The sequence below is a fragment of the Agelaius phoeniceus genome, chromosome 16 (genome assembly GCF_051311805.1).
Source record: "Agelaius phoeniceus isolate bAgePho1 chromosome 16, bAgePho1.hap1, whole genome shotgun sequence".
Taxonomy (NCBI): domain Eukaryota; kingdom Metazoa; phylum Chordata; class Aves; order Passeriformes; family Icteridae; genus Agelaius; species Agelaius phoeniceus.
Genome location: NC_135280.1, coordinates 16,364,548 through 16,376,660, shown reverse-complemented (window position 1 = coordinate 16,376,660; position 12,113 = coordinate 16,364,548). Strand labels below are relative to the sequence as shown.

General features: G+C 39.4%; 2 protein-coding genes across 4 annotated transcripts in view; one reads left to right on the top strand and one right to left on the bottom strand.

The window, feature by feature from the left end:
* Window positions 1-12,113, top strand: part of IFT140 (intraflagellar transport 140) — an 85,230-nt gene that overhangs the window by 41,045 nt on the left and 32,072 nt on the right. The window lies entirely within an intron of this gene.
* LOC129127009 (transmembrane protein 204-like) overlaps window positions 115-12,113 on the bottom strand; it is a 63,880-nt gene continuing 51,881 nt past the window's right edge. Inside the window, exon 3 of the mRNA XM_054643298.2 lies at window positions 115-2,278. Within this exon, the coding sequence (XP_054499273.1) occupies window positions 2,034-2,278 (245 nt within the window). The 3' untranslated portion in view covers window positions 115-2,033. The remainder of the gene's footprint in view (window positions 2,279-12,113) is intronic.

Genomic DNA, 12,113 nt, shown 5'->3' with positions numbered 1-12,113 from the left:
ATTCTTTGTCTATAATACATTGTGGGTTATTTTTTGCTAAAAAAGAAAGAATTACTGATAACCTGCAACCTTATGCTGTGTCTGAATAGCAAAAATGTCATCACTAGAAGAAAATGAACCTTCACAATTTTATTTATACATCTAAAATAATCACATCAATACTGAGTGTTACAGATTTACCAACCACATAGCCGATTTTTAAATTCACATGTACATTATTATAATATGGATATTGCAATATTAGAGGAAATAATATAATGTCTCTTAAATAGTCCAATATTTTATTTTAAAAACCACTGCATTTAATCATAACATATTATTTCTGGAATTCTTTTTTTTTTCCCAGAAAATCAATGCAGACAGGTGAATACTAATCTTAGTTGGTTTTTACAAACCTACTGCTAGAAGAAACTCTTTGTCAGCTTTATGGTATTTCCCCTGACAGTCTAGAGCAGTGCAGTTGTTCTAGAACATCAGTCTCTGTGGAGTGTTGCTCATATGGAACATGGTGCAAAGCAGCAGTTGGGGTTGAGTTTCTTATCACATCCAAACTGAGTGCCGAACAGAACTCAAGAGCCAGCTTGATGATCTCATTTTAACAAAGTGTAGTAATAGTGATAAAGAAGCAAAGCAGTGTACTCAGCTGGCAGCAACACAATAGTCCTGAGGAATTTGTAACACTCACAGCTCATGGTCCTTGAAACCTATCACTAATTTTGCTTAGAGCAGCATTCTGACACCTGTCATTGCCTCAGGTTCCTGTATCCCATATATTCCTGCATAATAGTTTTTGACGTGTTGTTTTTCTTTCTGAAAATTATATGCATATGACTTTTGTGAGGCCATGTGCTTCTCAGGGTAAGGCTTATAAACACTATACCTAATTCTAAAGGCATTAATTTTTCACTTCATTATCATATTAAGTTATTAGGCAGGTTGTTTTTAAATCTCAAAGTCCTGAAGTCCTGTATATTTGTCTTATTCTCCAGTCTGGGTGCTTGAGTGGCAGCTCTCTTCTCCAATATTCCTTGTGTTATGTGACTCTGAGCATTGCTGGGCAGAGCTGGTGTCCTGTCATAGCATTCTAATGCTACTGCAAATGTTATAACTAGCTGGAGAGAAAATAAACCAATTTGGGCTGGAATATTTCTTTCTTGTAATTATTCCCAACAATGTATTTTAATCACATATCTGATTCTTAGGGAGTTCTGGTAGCCTCCTGTGGACATTTTCCCTCAATGTAATACTGAAACATTTTTTCAGCAGCATGTGTGGCCTGTTCTAGCTGTGTACCCTTCTCATTTTTAATGTCTGTCTACACATAGGACACTAGCAGACCTGTGTCTCAGGATACAAAAGAAATGTCTGAAAAAAATGCAACTTAATTCTTCTGCAATCCCTTTCCTTACATGAGAATAGTTAGAGTTGCTTTTGCTTTTTACTCTCTGGTCTGTTCTGGGACTGGGAGCAGGTGTTGCAGCTAATGAGAATCCATTCCTTGTAGAGAGGTGAATAGAAGGACTAGAAGTCATGAAATTTAGACAGCTTTTAAACCCGTCACTTAATCTATAGTGAGTTTTCTGCTTTCACAGATTGCCTGTTAACTCCCAAGCTATTGTCATTGGTCTCCTATAGCTTTTTGTTTTATTTTTAAGGAGCAGAAGAACTTGATGCAGACAGAGAAAATGTGTTTGGTTCCCTCTTTCCTGTATTCTCATTGCACACACTTGGTATCTTTCTGGCTGACCCTGCTGCCATGCAGCCAACGCAACAATTCTGTGCTGTACAGCAGAAGGAGAGTGCAATATAATATTTTATATAATTATATATTTATATATATATATATATATATAAAATTATGTGTTTTATACATATGTATATAGATGGAGCCCATCTGAATAATGATTGAGGGCCTCTGCCCACACAAGTGAACATTGTGATGTCTTTCAACCCTTAAATTATAGCATATATTTATAGAAAATAACTCCAATGCAGATCTCCTTGGACATCTGTCACCTTTCAAGTGTGCTCTTTCAGCATGGTGACTCAACATAGTCATTTTCCAAGCCCTGGCGAAAGCGAGCGGTCAGGGTGCGGCTGATGACGATGACCCGGGGCGCCATGCAGTCCTCACGCCTGTGCAGGATGTTCCAGATGAGAATGGCAGCTGCCAGGGTGGCCAAGAGGCAGGCTCCGATGTTCAGGTAGCAGGACCATGAGAGGTTGGTGTATGGTCCGATACGGTAGAACGTCACCAGTCCGATAACCAGAACAAAACCTGCAAACAGAATGGCAGAGTTATTTTTAATGAGTTATTCTCTTGAATTTCTGTAGTGGCAAAATGCCATAGAATCTCAACATTTACAGACTCACTCATAAGTCCGTAGAGCCTTTCCATCCGTATTTTGATGTGCTGGATGTGTTTTTGAAGGCATATTTGGGCCTCATGATACATTCAAAGAGAGTGCCTTAAACAGAGGCTCAATATTAAGTTTTAATCTGTTCACTCTAATTAAAATTTCCTACACCCACTTGTATTTCACCTTGGGTTTTTTCTCCCAATCATTTGAATCACTTACACAGATGTCCTTTTTCTTCCTCCCATTGCCAAAAGAGAAAACAACTGTATTAATGATGATAATAATAATAATAATTTCAAAATATTTTTTTTTCACAGTATGTACTCTTATTCTGAAATCTAAAATGTTTATTAAGGCAGGCAACTATGTAAACTGCAAAGATGATGAATAGCTAAATATCTTACAGAAATAATAAAAAGCATTGTATAGAAACTTAAAAAAGGGAAGGTGAAATAAATGGAACTTTGTGGTCCTACTTTTTCTTGCTGGAAAAAGGTATTATGAGGCAGTAGTAATGTCATGCTTCCAGAAGCTCTTGAAGGCAAAGTTTCTATTGTCCTCATAACTTTAAGCACAGTACTAAGTTCCCTAAAAGGTAGGTAATATTAGAGTAATAACAGTGCACTTGTCTAGCATTTCCATTCAGATGTCACAAAGTGATTTGCAAAAAAAAAAAAAAAAAACAACTAAAAAAAAAGAAACAAATCTCAATCTCTTTGGTGGTTACATTACTGATGAATAATAGTAATGTTATTTCAGAGGTGAGGTTGTGTAACTGTTCTAGTTATGCAGGAGACCCATGTTAGATCAAGGGGCAATCTGCATCCCTTTACACCTCCTTTTTTATGTTACACCTGCCCATTCCTTGAAGAATGCATTGATAACCACATGATTACTTTTCTGCCCTCTGTTTATTGTATTATCAGAGAACCATACAATCCCAAGATGGTTTGGGTTGGAAGGAACCTTAAAACTCATTGCATTCCACCCTCTGCCATGGACAGGGACACCTCCCACTATCCCAAGTTTCCCCAAGGCCTGTCCAACCTGCCCTTGGACACAGCCAGGGATGGGGCAGCCACATCTCTGGGCACCCTGTGCCAGAGCCTGCCCACCCTCACAGGGAAGACTTTCTTCCTAATTTTTCATCTAAACCTGCTCTCTGACAGTTTGAAGCCATTCCCTTGTCCTGTCGCTCCATCCCTTGTCCCCAGTCCCTCACCAGCTCTCCTGGAGCCCCTTTAGGCACTGGAAGAGGCTCTGTGGTCTCCCTGGAGCCTTCTCCTCTTCTCAAGGCTGAACATTCTCAGCTTTGCCAGCCTGGCTCTGGAGCAGAGGGGCTCCAGCCTAGTCTTTCTTTCTGTACCTACTGTCAAACAAAACTACTTTTCAGCTTTTTAAAAGAAATTCATGGATGTAATCAGATTGAAACAAACAAAAAGAGACAAATATGCCTCACTAACAAAAAAAAAATTTCTCTTTGCTATCCTACACACTTCCTTAACTGCCACCATAACAAAGGAATGTCACTGCCAAAATGACCCATTAATGAAGGAAGACTGGAATAAATAAATATCCATGAACTGCCAGAACATATCTGGACACCATCTTCCAAAGTTCATGGGCAAGGAGAAGTCAAGAGCAAGTCCCAGTTGCTGCATGCTTTTTTCTCAGTTAGCCACAGTGCCTGTGACTGCAAACACTGTCCCCATGGATACATGGCAATCGTGTGACCCCTGGCCCTGGTCCTTGATTTTCCATGAAAGAGCACATCCTGAGTGTGCATTGTATCAAGTTTTTTTCTTCAAAGAGTGCTAGTAATGCAGTGAAGATGGAAAAGACACAAGTTGCATACAGATAAAAAACACAGAAGAGGGAAAAGACACAAGTTGTTTACAGATAAACACACAGAAGAGGGAAATGACATACAAGTAGGAGGAAAAAAATCAATCATTACCTAAAGGTGTGACACTTGTACTATTCTGAGAGTCAGTAAAATGAAGGCTGAATCCGCCTCCTCATAATACAAACACTGACTGAATATTCCTTCAGGAGCTGTCTGGCATCCTTGGTTCTCTTGTGTCTACCTAGAAGGTGCTTTGTAACAGTTGCTGGCATGTCCAGAGAGGGTTTGGAGTGAGCACTTCTCTCTCTGAGGACAGATAAGGAGAAATAGGTTCTTATGGGAGGAGTAGCTCTTTACTGCTCTTTCCCCACTCTGATGTTAAAAAAGCCTAATGTACCGTGGATAGGTTTTAGGTTGTTGATACAGTTGTAAGGACACAGTCACTCCTTGGTTTTGTCAGTAAATCTGGTAGTTATTTTATGGTTCAGCTTAGTTATAAATAAACAAGTTTTATTTGGAGACAATATGGCCATGTGAAGTGCATTGAGTTGTAGAAATCACTGATCCATACAATAATGGTTTGCTGTTGCAAATAAAATACTTTCCCTTCATTTCCAGTGTCAGTCTCCAAGTTCAGTTTGTCCTGAAGCACATGGTAGAGAAGAGAGTGGGAGATTAGGTTCTGTTTTGTGAGTGACATCAGGTCTTTTAAACTTTCCTCTGAGATGGCTTGGTTCCCCATCTGTGGAACCAGGATGATACAACTTCCTGTGTTTATTTTGTATTTCAGAGTATTGGGAGCAGAGCATGCTAGTTGTGATATGCTTATAAAGAATTTGGATGTCTACATCTTCCTTTAGGTCTTATAAGGATGATACATGCTGATAGTGCTTTCTAATCCATTGTTCAATGGATGATAGATAGCCATTTTCTTATGAAGATAGGAAATCAAGAGGAAAGGCGATGCTTGCACCTCCTGCAGCTGAGTTGACCAGCTTCATCTTCTTGTGGTTTAAAATTGGCAGGAAGGAGGGTATTGATATAAATCAAGAAACCCATCTTACTTAGTTTGGCACATGAGAAGGCTTTATGTAATCAGTTTTCCTTTTCAGTTTTCCTTTCAGAACTTATTTTAAATTCATGCACACTTTCACAGGGAATCCATAAAGCGTTGTTTTTTTTTTTTTTTTTTTTTTAAGTGTGAAGAAAATCATAAAACCTTAAGCAGGTGGAATTTTGAGCAGGAGCTGTTTGGACCAGTGACCACTCACAGGTGCCTCTAAGGCACAGTTATAAATATTAATAAGTGCCTACTTCCCACTATCTTGCAGTATTTTTTTGAGGCTCTCTTGGCAGAGAGACATGGGTTCAGGAATACCAGTTAGAGTAAACCTGATGCTATGTTGTGTCTTGCAGCTTAATTCCCACTGTAGGAATATTTTCAATATTTAAAATTTTTCCAAATACCCAGCTTTTAATGAAATTATTTCACTTTGTCTTTCTTGCTTTTGTATTACTTATGGCAAATTACTGTCCTAAATGGCTTAACATCTCCGTGTTCTATCTGATGGAGCAGTTATCTACCAGGGAAAAGCACTAAGGCTTCCTTCCAGGTCCCCAGATAAAACTATTTTTGCTAGAAGGACTATTTTCCTTCACAAACCCTTTGCCTGATCCCTGCTTAGAGGAGCAGCCAGTCATGCAAGAGGGTTTATGTCCTTTCCCAGTTCTGTGCTAATGGCTGAGTGAGGTAGAGGGACTGGGTTTGAGAGCTCCTCGAACTGACAGATCACAGGAGCCAGTTGCCAGAGCTCTTGAGTGAAAATGTGTATTCTGCTTCAGATCCTTTGCTGTAGTTTAGAGAGGAACTGACATTAAGAACAGACAAACACATGACAGAGGCAACAGAGGTGGAAGCACTTTACTGTAGAGTTTATACAATTAGTTTTACAGTTCTGCAAGAGTCACAGAACTCCAGAATAGAAATGTAACTGAGAAAGTTATTTTCCGGCATTCTTATTTCATATTAGCATGGCTTGATGTGTAAATTATAAATGTAGGAACTCCAGAGCAAAGGCTGAAGAAATCGTAATAATCCAAAAAACTGAATTTGCATAGGATGGTGCATTTCAAATTTTGATGAATGCTGCTTTTGTGAAGATGATGATGTGTGAAAACCCCAAGGTTTGCTTGAATGGATTTTGTCTGTAACAGCTTAATCAAACTTGGACTTTTTGAAGCAAAGTGTTCCAATGTGCTACATATGTTCTCCTTGCCCTTAGAAGAGTCTTGTCTTCTTGTACACTAGGCAAGAACTGGGGTGAAACATGTACTCTGTCCTCTAAATGACTGGGCAAAAATAGGTGCAGTTCACGTATTTGTGCCATATAATAGTTATAAGTATCCCTATAAAAATTAACCTTGTTGTAAGAATAGTCTCCAAAGCTTACTGTGGTGATTTTCCCATTTAGATAGATATTTGTAACAATGTCTGAATTCAGTTTCAGTATTCCAATAAAACACTTAGAGGAAAACAGCTGGCTTCTCAGACTATTTCCCATAAATAGCTCTACTAAAAATAACCAGAAAATTGCTCTCTTTGCCATCAGGATTCCTGAGCTAGCAGTGTGAAATACAGGTTGACAAGGGCTGTAGAAGGGATATGTTTCTTTAAATTTATTTATGAAAATATTGAACATTTTAATCTGATTTTGTTTCTTTTCTGTTTTGTAGTGATGACAGGACTTTGAGATGCATGGCTCAATTTCCCTGAATTAATTTAAATACATAAATCAATTTCAGATAATTTTATTGTATATTGTCACAAGACTGCGCAGAGGCCACAACTTCACTAAAAATCCTGATGAGATTGAAGTGCTTTTTTTTCCCATTGAACTGCTGTTTATCTCTAGTTGTTTCCCATCTGCAGCAAAACAAGCTGGGAGGGGGGTGGCTTTTCCGCTGGGGAAGGAAACAGATAACGAAGTCACTCAGAAGACTTTTGGTTGGAACAGTATTGACTGGTAGTGGGGGTGGGTTAGGAGAATGTTACTTTTTGAACTTACATTTCAGAACTGTATGCTGGATTTCCTGTTTGAGGCAGAACTCTAATAGTCAATTTTTATTTCTGTGATTGTTGGGTTTTTTTTCTGACGCCCCTGTATTCAACTCTTCCTTTTTATTAGTATACTGACAGTGCATTTGAAGAAATACACATTGTTTTTTCTAGTTTACCAGAAAGTCTATATTGGGACTTATAATCCTTCTCTTTACAGCTTGTCCTGGAGGATGACTTTTGCTGTCAAGAAAAGGGAGAAGGAGGAAAATAGAGCAGCCAGAGTGTTGAGAATACACCACCCACACTTGTGCAGAACTGCAAACAGAGAAGGGAAATATTTCACTCCTTTTCTGTGTACCCCACCAAGTTTCACAGCGACTCTTTTAGATGTGATGAGTCATGTGCCTGAATGGGCTATCTGTAGGAGCTCAGCTGTGTTTATCAGCAGGAGACAGATTCACAAAGTGATTCCTATAGGACTTATGCAAATTATTTATAAATACCTTTTCTTGTATCAGCTTTGCACAAAAGAAGTTTTTATAGTTGAAGGCAAATATGGGGTGTCTGGAATAGTCATGTGCTCTTCATTGTAGCACCAGGTAGGATGATGCTTTGGTTTCTAATGGCACAGGGAATTAGAGTGTGACTATTAGAGTCAAGTGACCTTTGAGGTTTCAGTTGTACATTAAGTACAATAATTTGTTTGAGGTTGGGTTTTTTTGGTTTTTGTTTTGTTTAGTTCTAATTTAAAATTTCCTTCCAAAGATTTTGGTAGCATGTAACATCTTAGAATTAAACATGTGAGTAGCACAGCTTCTCAGGGGCGCTAAGACCCTTTTGTTGCTCACTTTTCTGAATTACAAGGGCTTTCCACTTGTGTTCTTTGAGTTTGTCAGTCCTTCTCTTTAACCTGATGGGAGATGTAGATAGTGTAAGGCAGTGAATCCTACCTTATGTTGGAAATCTTTAACCAGTTTAGGTCTATTAACAGTGAATTGCTTTTGTTTGTTACTTTTTGGAGGTTTCCTTAGAAATTATGCCAGTCTTTGAATGGAATGGTGAAAAGTATTCCCAGTGAACTAGGCAGAATTCCTCTTGGGCAGCTGTCTAAATAAGGAGGAATGTGCAGACTCTCACACTTGATATCAACTGTTAGCATTGCTTGGCCTCTTGGGTTCTGAGGCAGCTGGAGCCAATTAAAGCTCTGCTTTAATGTAGTAGGCCTCATATCAGGCACAGCTATGGGCTCCTGTCTGGAATCAGAACCACGGAATGTTTTGGGTTGAAAGGAATCTTTTAAAACCATCTCTTGCCAATCCTCTTGCCAGAAGGCAGGAACACCTTCCACTATCCCAAGTAGCTCCAAGCCCCACTCAGCCTGGCACTGGACACTTCCAGGGATCCAGGGGCAGCCACAGCTTCTCTGGGCAATCTGTGCCAGGGCCTCTCCACTCTCACAGGGAAGACTTTCTTCCTAGCATTTAATCTAAATCTTCCCCTTTCCAGCTTAAATCCATTCCCTTTGTCATTGCTGTCTGTCCATGTAAAAAGTCACTTTCTGTCTTTTGTTAAGCACCCTTTATGTACTGAAAAGCCACAATACGTTTTCCCCAGAACCTTCTCCTCTCCAGGTGAGCACCCCCAGCTCTCCCAGCCTGGCTCCAGAGCAGAGGTGCTTCAACCCTTGGAGCATCTGTATCGCCTCCTCTGGGCCCACTCTAATAGGTCCTTGTCTGTCTCATGCTGAGGATCCCAGAGCTGCAGGTGGGGTCAGCCTGAGAAAAATAGCCTGTGCAGAGAGAAGTAGTTATTGACAGGTGATATTTTTGGACATTTCAGCATCATTTTCTGCTTTTATTGTTCAAGTGCTCTGTTCTTCTCTGGATACATCAGAGGGTAAGAGCTGCGTAATTGGATCCAGCAAGGCAACTGGGTTTGAAACAGTTTTAGGAGACACCTCCATATATATATATAATGTGCATGTTCATAAGCAATAAAGTGAATATTTGTGTTGAGATACTTCCCGTCTCACACACTTTCCTCTGCAGTACATGTTCCTTATGCTTGCCTATCCAAATTATATTTGTTAATATCCAAATTATATCTGTTAATAAAATTTTTTACCATATTTCTGATCAGAATATGTGCCCTTGACATTGAGATGCTACAAGAACCTGCCTGCTGCTCTTATCAGAGTTTAGCCTTAAAGAATACAGGCAGATCTTCTTCCTGCTGCAGCTATACCAGATGAGGAGTTCACCACACTTCTTGTGAGCTACCATCCTTCCCAGTTTGCTGGTTCAGCTGCTCCTGGGAACTATTTCCAACAAAATAAATAATATAGACATCTAGATTTTAGATATTTGCAAATGTGCTTCCTTTTGCAAATGTGCAAAAACAAAATCACTTTATTGTGATATTTGTGGTCTGCATAAACAATGGGGAAGTTTGGCACTGAGGGTGAAATAAAATTGACAAATAATGAAAACATTTAGCACAAATCAAGCAGTCAGATTCTCTATTTTTGCTATGATTTTTAGATTTTTAGGTTACTTAGAGCATCTCATTTACTTGCTTCATTTTCAGGAAGTTTTAGGTTTACAGTTCCATGGAGTTCATCTTAGAACAGATCTGGCTTGAGGGTATCATGAAGCAAAAAGGTGGAAGGAAGTAATACGGAACTCAGGATCACACTGCTATCAGCAATATCTTCAGCCATGTTTTCCAATGGCTGCTGTGCTGTTCTTTTCTACATAGACATTTTCTGGATATCAACTAATCTAAAGTGGTTGGAGAAGATTAAAAAATTGTCTGATTTAGTTTTAAGAGCACAGAAATTAGAGTATACCTGAGCTCAGCTTTTCCATGATGCATTAGGGGTCTGGAGTGAAACACTTTCATCAGAAAAACATGTTGGGCAAAGCTGGAATGCAAAGCTTGAAATTTAGGAAAGATGAGACTAATTTATTTGGCTGTAAATGACAGGCTCCCTGGGAACATGAAACTTTTTAATCTTCAGGATATTATGTATTAAAGTTATTTAATGTTGAAAGCAGACTGGCAAAATATTAATCATGATTCAGGCTTATTGCAGTCTTGGACATTCAGAAACCAGGATGAGATCTAATGTAAATGATACTCTATCCCAGATTTTTCCTATTAAGTTTCTAATATTTCTCTCTAAAGTCTGTGATAATCATCACTGGACAAGATCAAGACTTGGCTGGAGCCCCTTAAGGCCTGATCCTGTCTGGGAGGGTAATGTTTGTAGTAATTCAATATCCTCTGAAGTGCTCTTTCTTCCCTGTACTGTTAGTATGGATTTCCCTTTCCAACAGCCCTTCTGTTGGCTGTTATCCATCCTATATTCAGCACATGGTGTTTGTAACAGGTCCTTGGAAAAAAACAGAAACCCCAAAACCCTCTAGAGGAAAATTTCTGAGCATTGACACAAAATTCCATGTAAAACGCTGGTTCTATTTTCACTAGGAACCTTTTCCAAAGCAAACAGATCACTTTCCTGTTAACAGGGAGGTGTGAGGCTCTGGAGCTTTGGAGCTGTGTGAATCCCATTGCTGTCCCAGACAGCATTGCTGTTTCCTCTCTTCTTTGCTTCTCCAGGCTTGATTTTGTGTCAGAGGTTCATCCTTTTTTGAATGACTGTCAAATGCTTGTGCAGGTGGCAGAAGTGAGGAAGTGGTGGAGTCTGGAGCCACTGCAAGCTCTATGGTGGATCCAAGATCATTGATTTGAGCTTGTGATAGACTTTGGAGATAATACCTAGCACTCTTAGTTTTCTAAGCCGACAAGGACTTTTGTTCAGGCCATGGGAAAGTGTAATGAAATCCACACAGTTTCAGTTGAGTAAAAACAAGAAAATTGTGGGTTGAACCTTCCCCATAACACAAGATTTCAGTCTACCAGTGACCACTGTGGTTCTCTTCAGCACTTGTTGGCATATTCCAGGATGAAAGGTAGAGATCAAGGAGAAGTTGGAATTAGAGGGAATATGATTCAAGATAATTTCTGAAATTACTGAAAGGATGAGGAACTGCAGAACAATTCTTCAGATTATTTGGGTTTTGAAAAGGAAAAACTAGAAGGTTGGTGCTCATGTTCTTTCATTTGAAAGTGATATAAACAGAAGTTTCACAGCCAGTGCTTCAGAAATGTTTAATAAGATCTAAGTTCGTTCATTCTTAAACATTACCTGCCCTTCTCACATCATAAATGATCTGTCTGACCTAAAGTACCTTGGCTTTAACTCCTCAAATGAAGCAGGAGAGAGCTTTGCAGGGGTTTCTCTTGCATTGTTTGCATGGGACAAATGCTTTTAAATACAAGTGTCATATTTACTGTTCTGAGGTTTTTGCTCCATATTGCTCCTTTTCTTTGAGAATGACTGAGAGGTTACTGTCTCAGAGTGGAGACTCAGAGCCTGAAAATCACCTGTGGCTCATATGACGTGTGGTGGCCACTGTCTTCCCCTTCAATGAGGAACTCAGTCTCCAGATGCAGCAGCAGCCCTTCATCAGAGCAGTGGATTTGCTGGGCTTTCTCACTGCACATGGGTTTTGTCCGATTTCAAAGACACATAATCTATAATGTCTAAAATGCTATCCCCTGTGCCCAGTCCAGGGAGTTTAGTGAGTGCAAACTCCTGTTTAGTGAGTGCAAATTCCCAAGGAATCAGCAGTTGATGTAACACTTTTCTGGAAAACTAAGGAGGTCTCCAAGAAGTCTTATTTTATATCGGGTTAATGCAGTTGTGACTTCTTCCCACTTTTTTCAAAAGTATGCATTCTAGAAGACTTCAGGTGATTGTTCTGGATATCAGGAAGGAACTTGT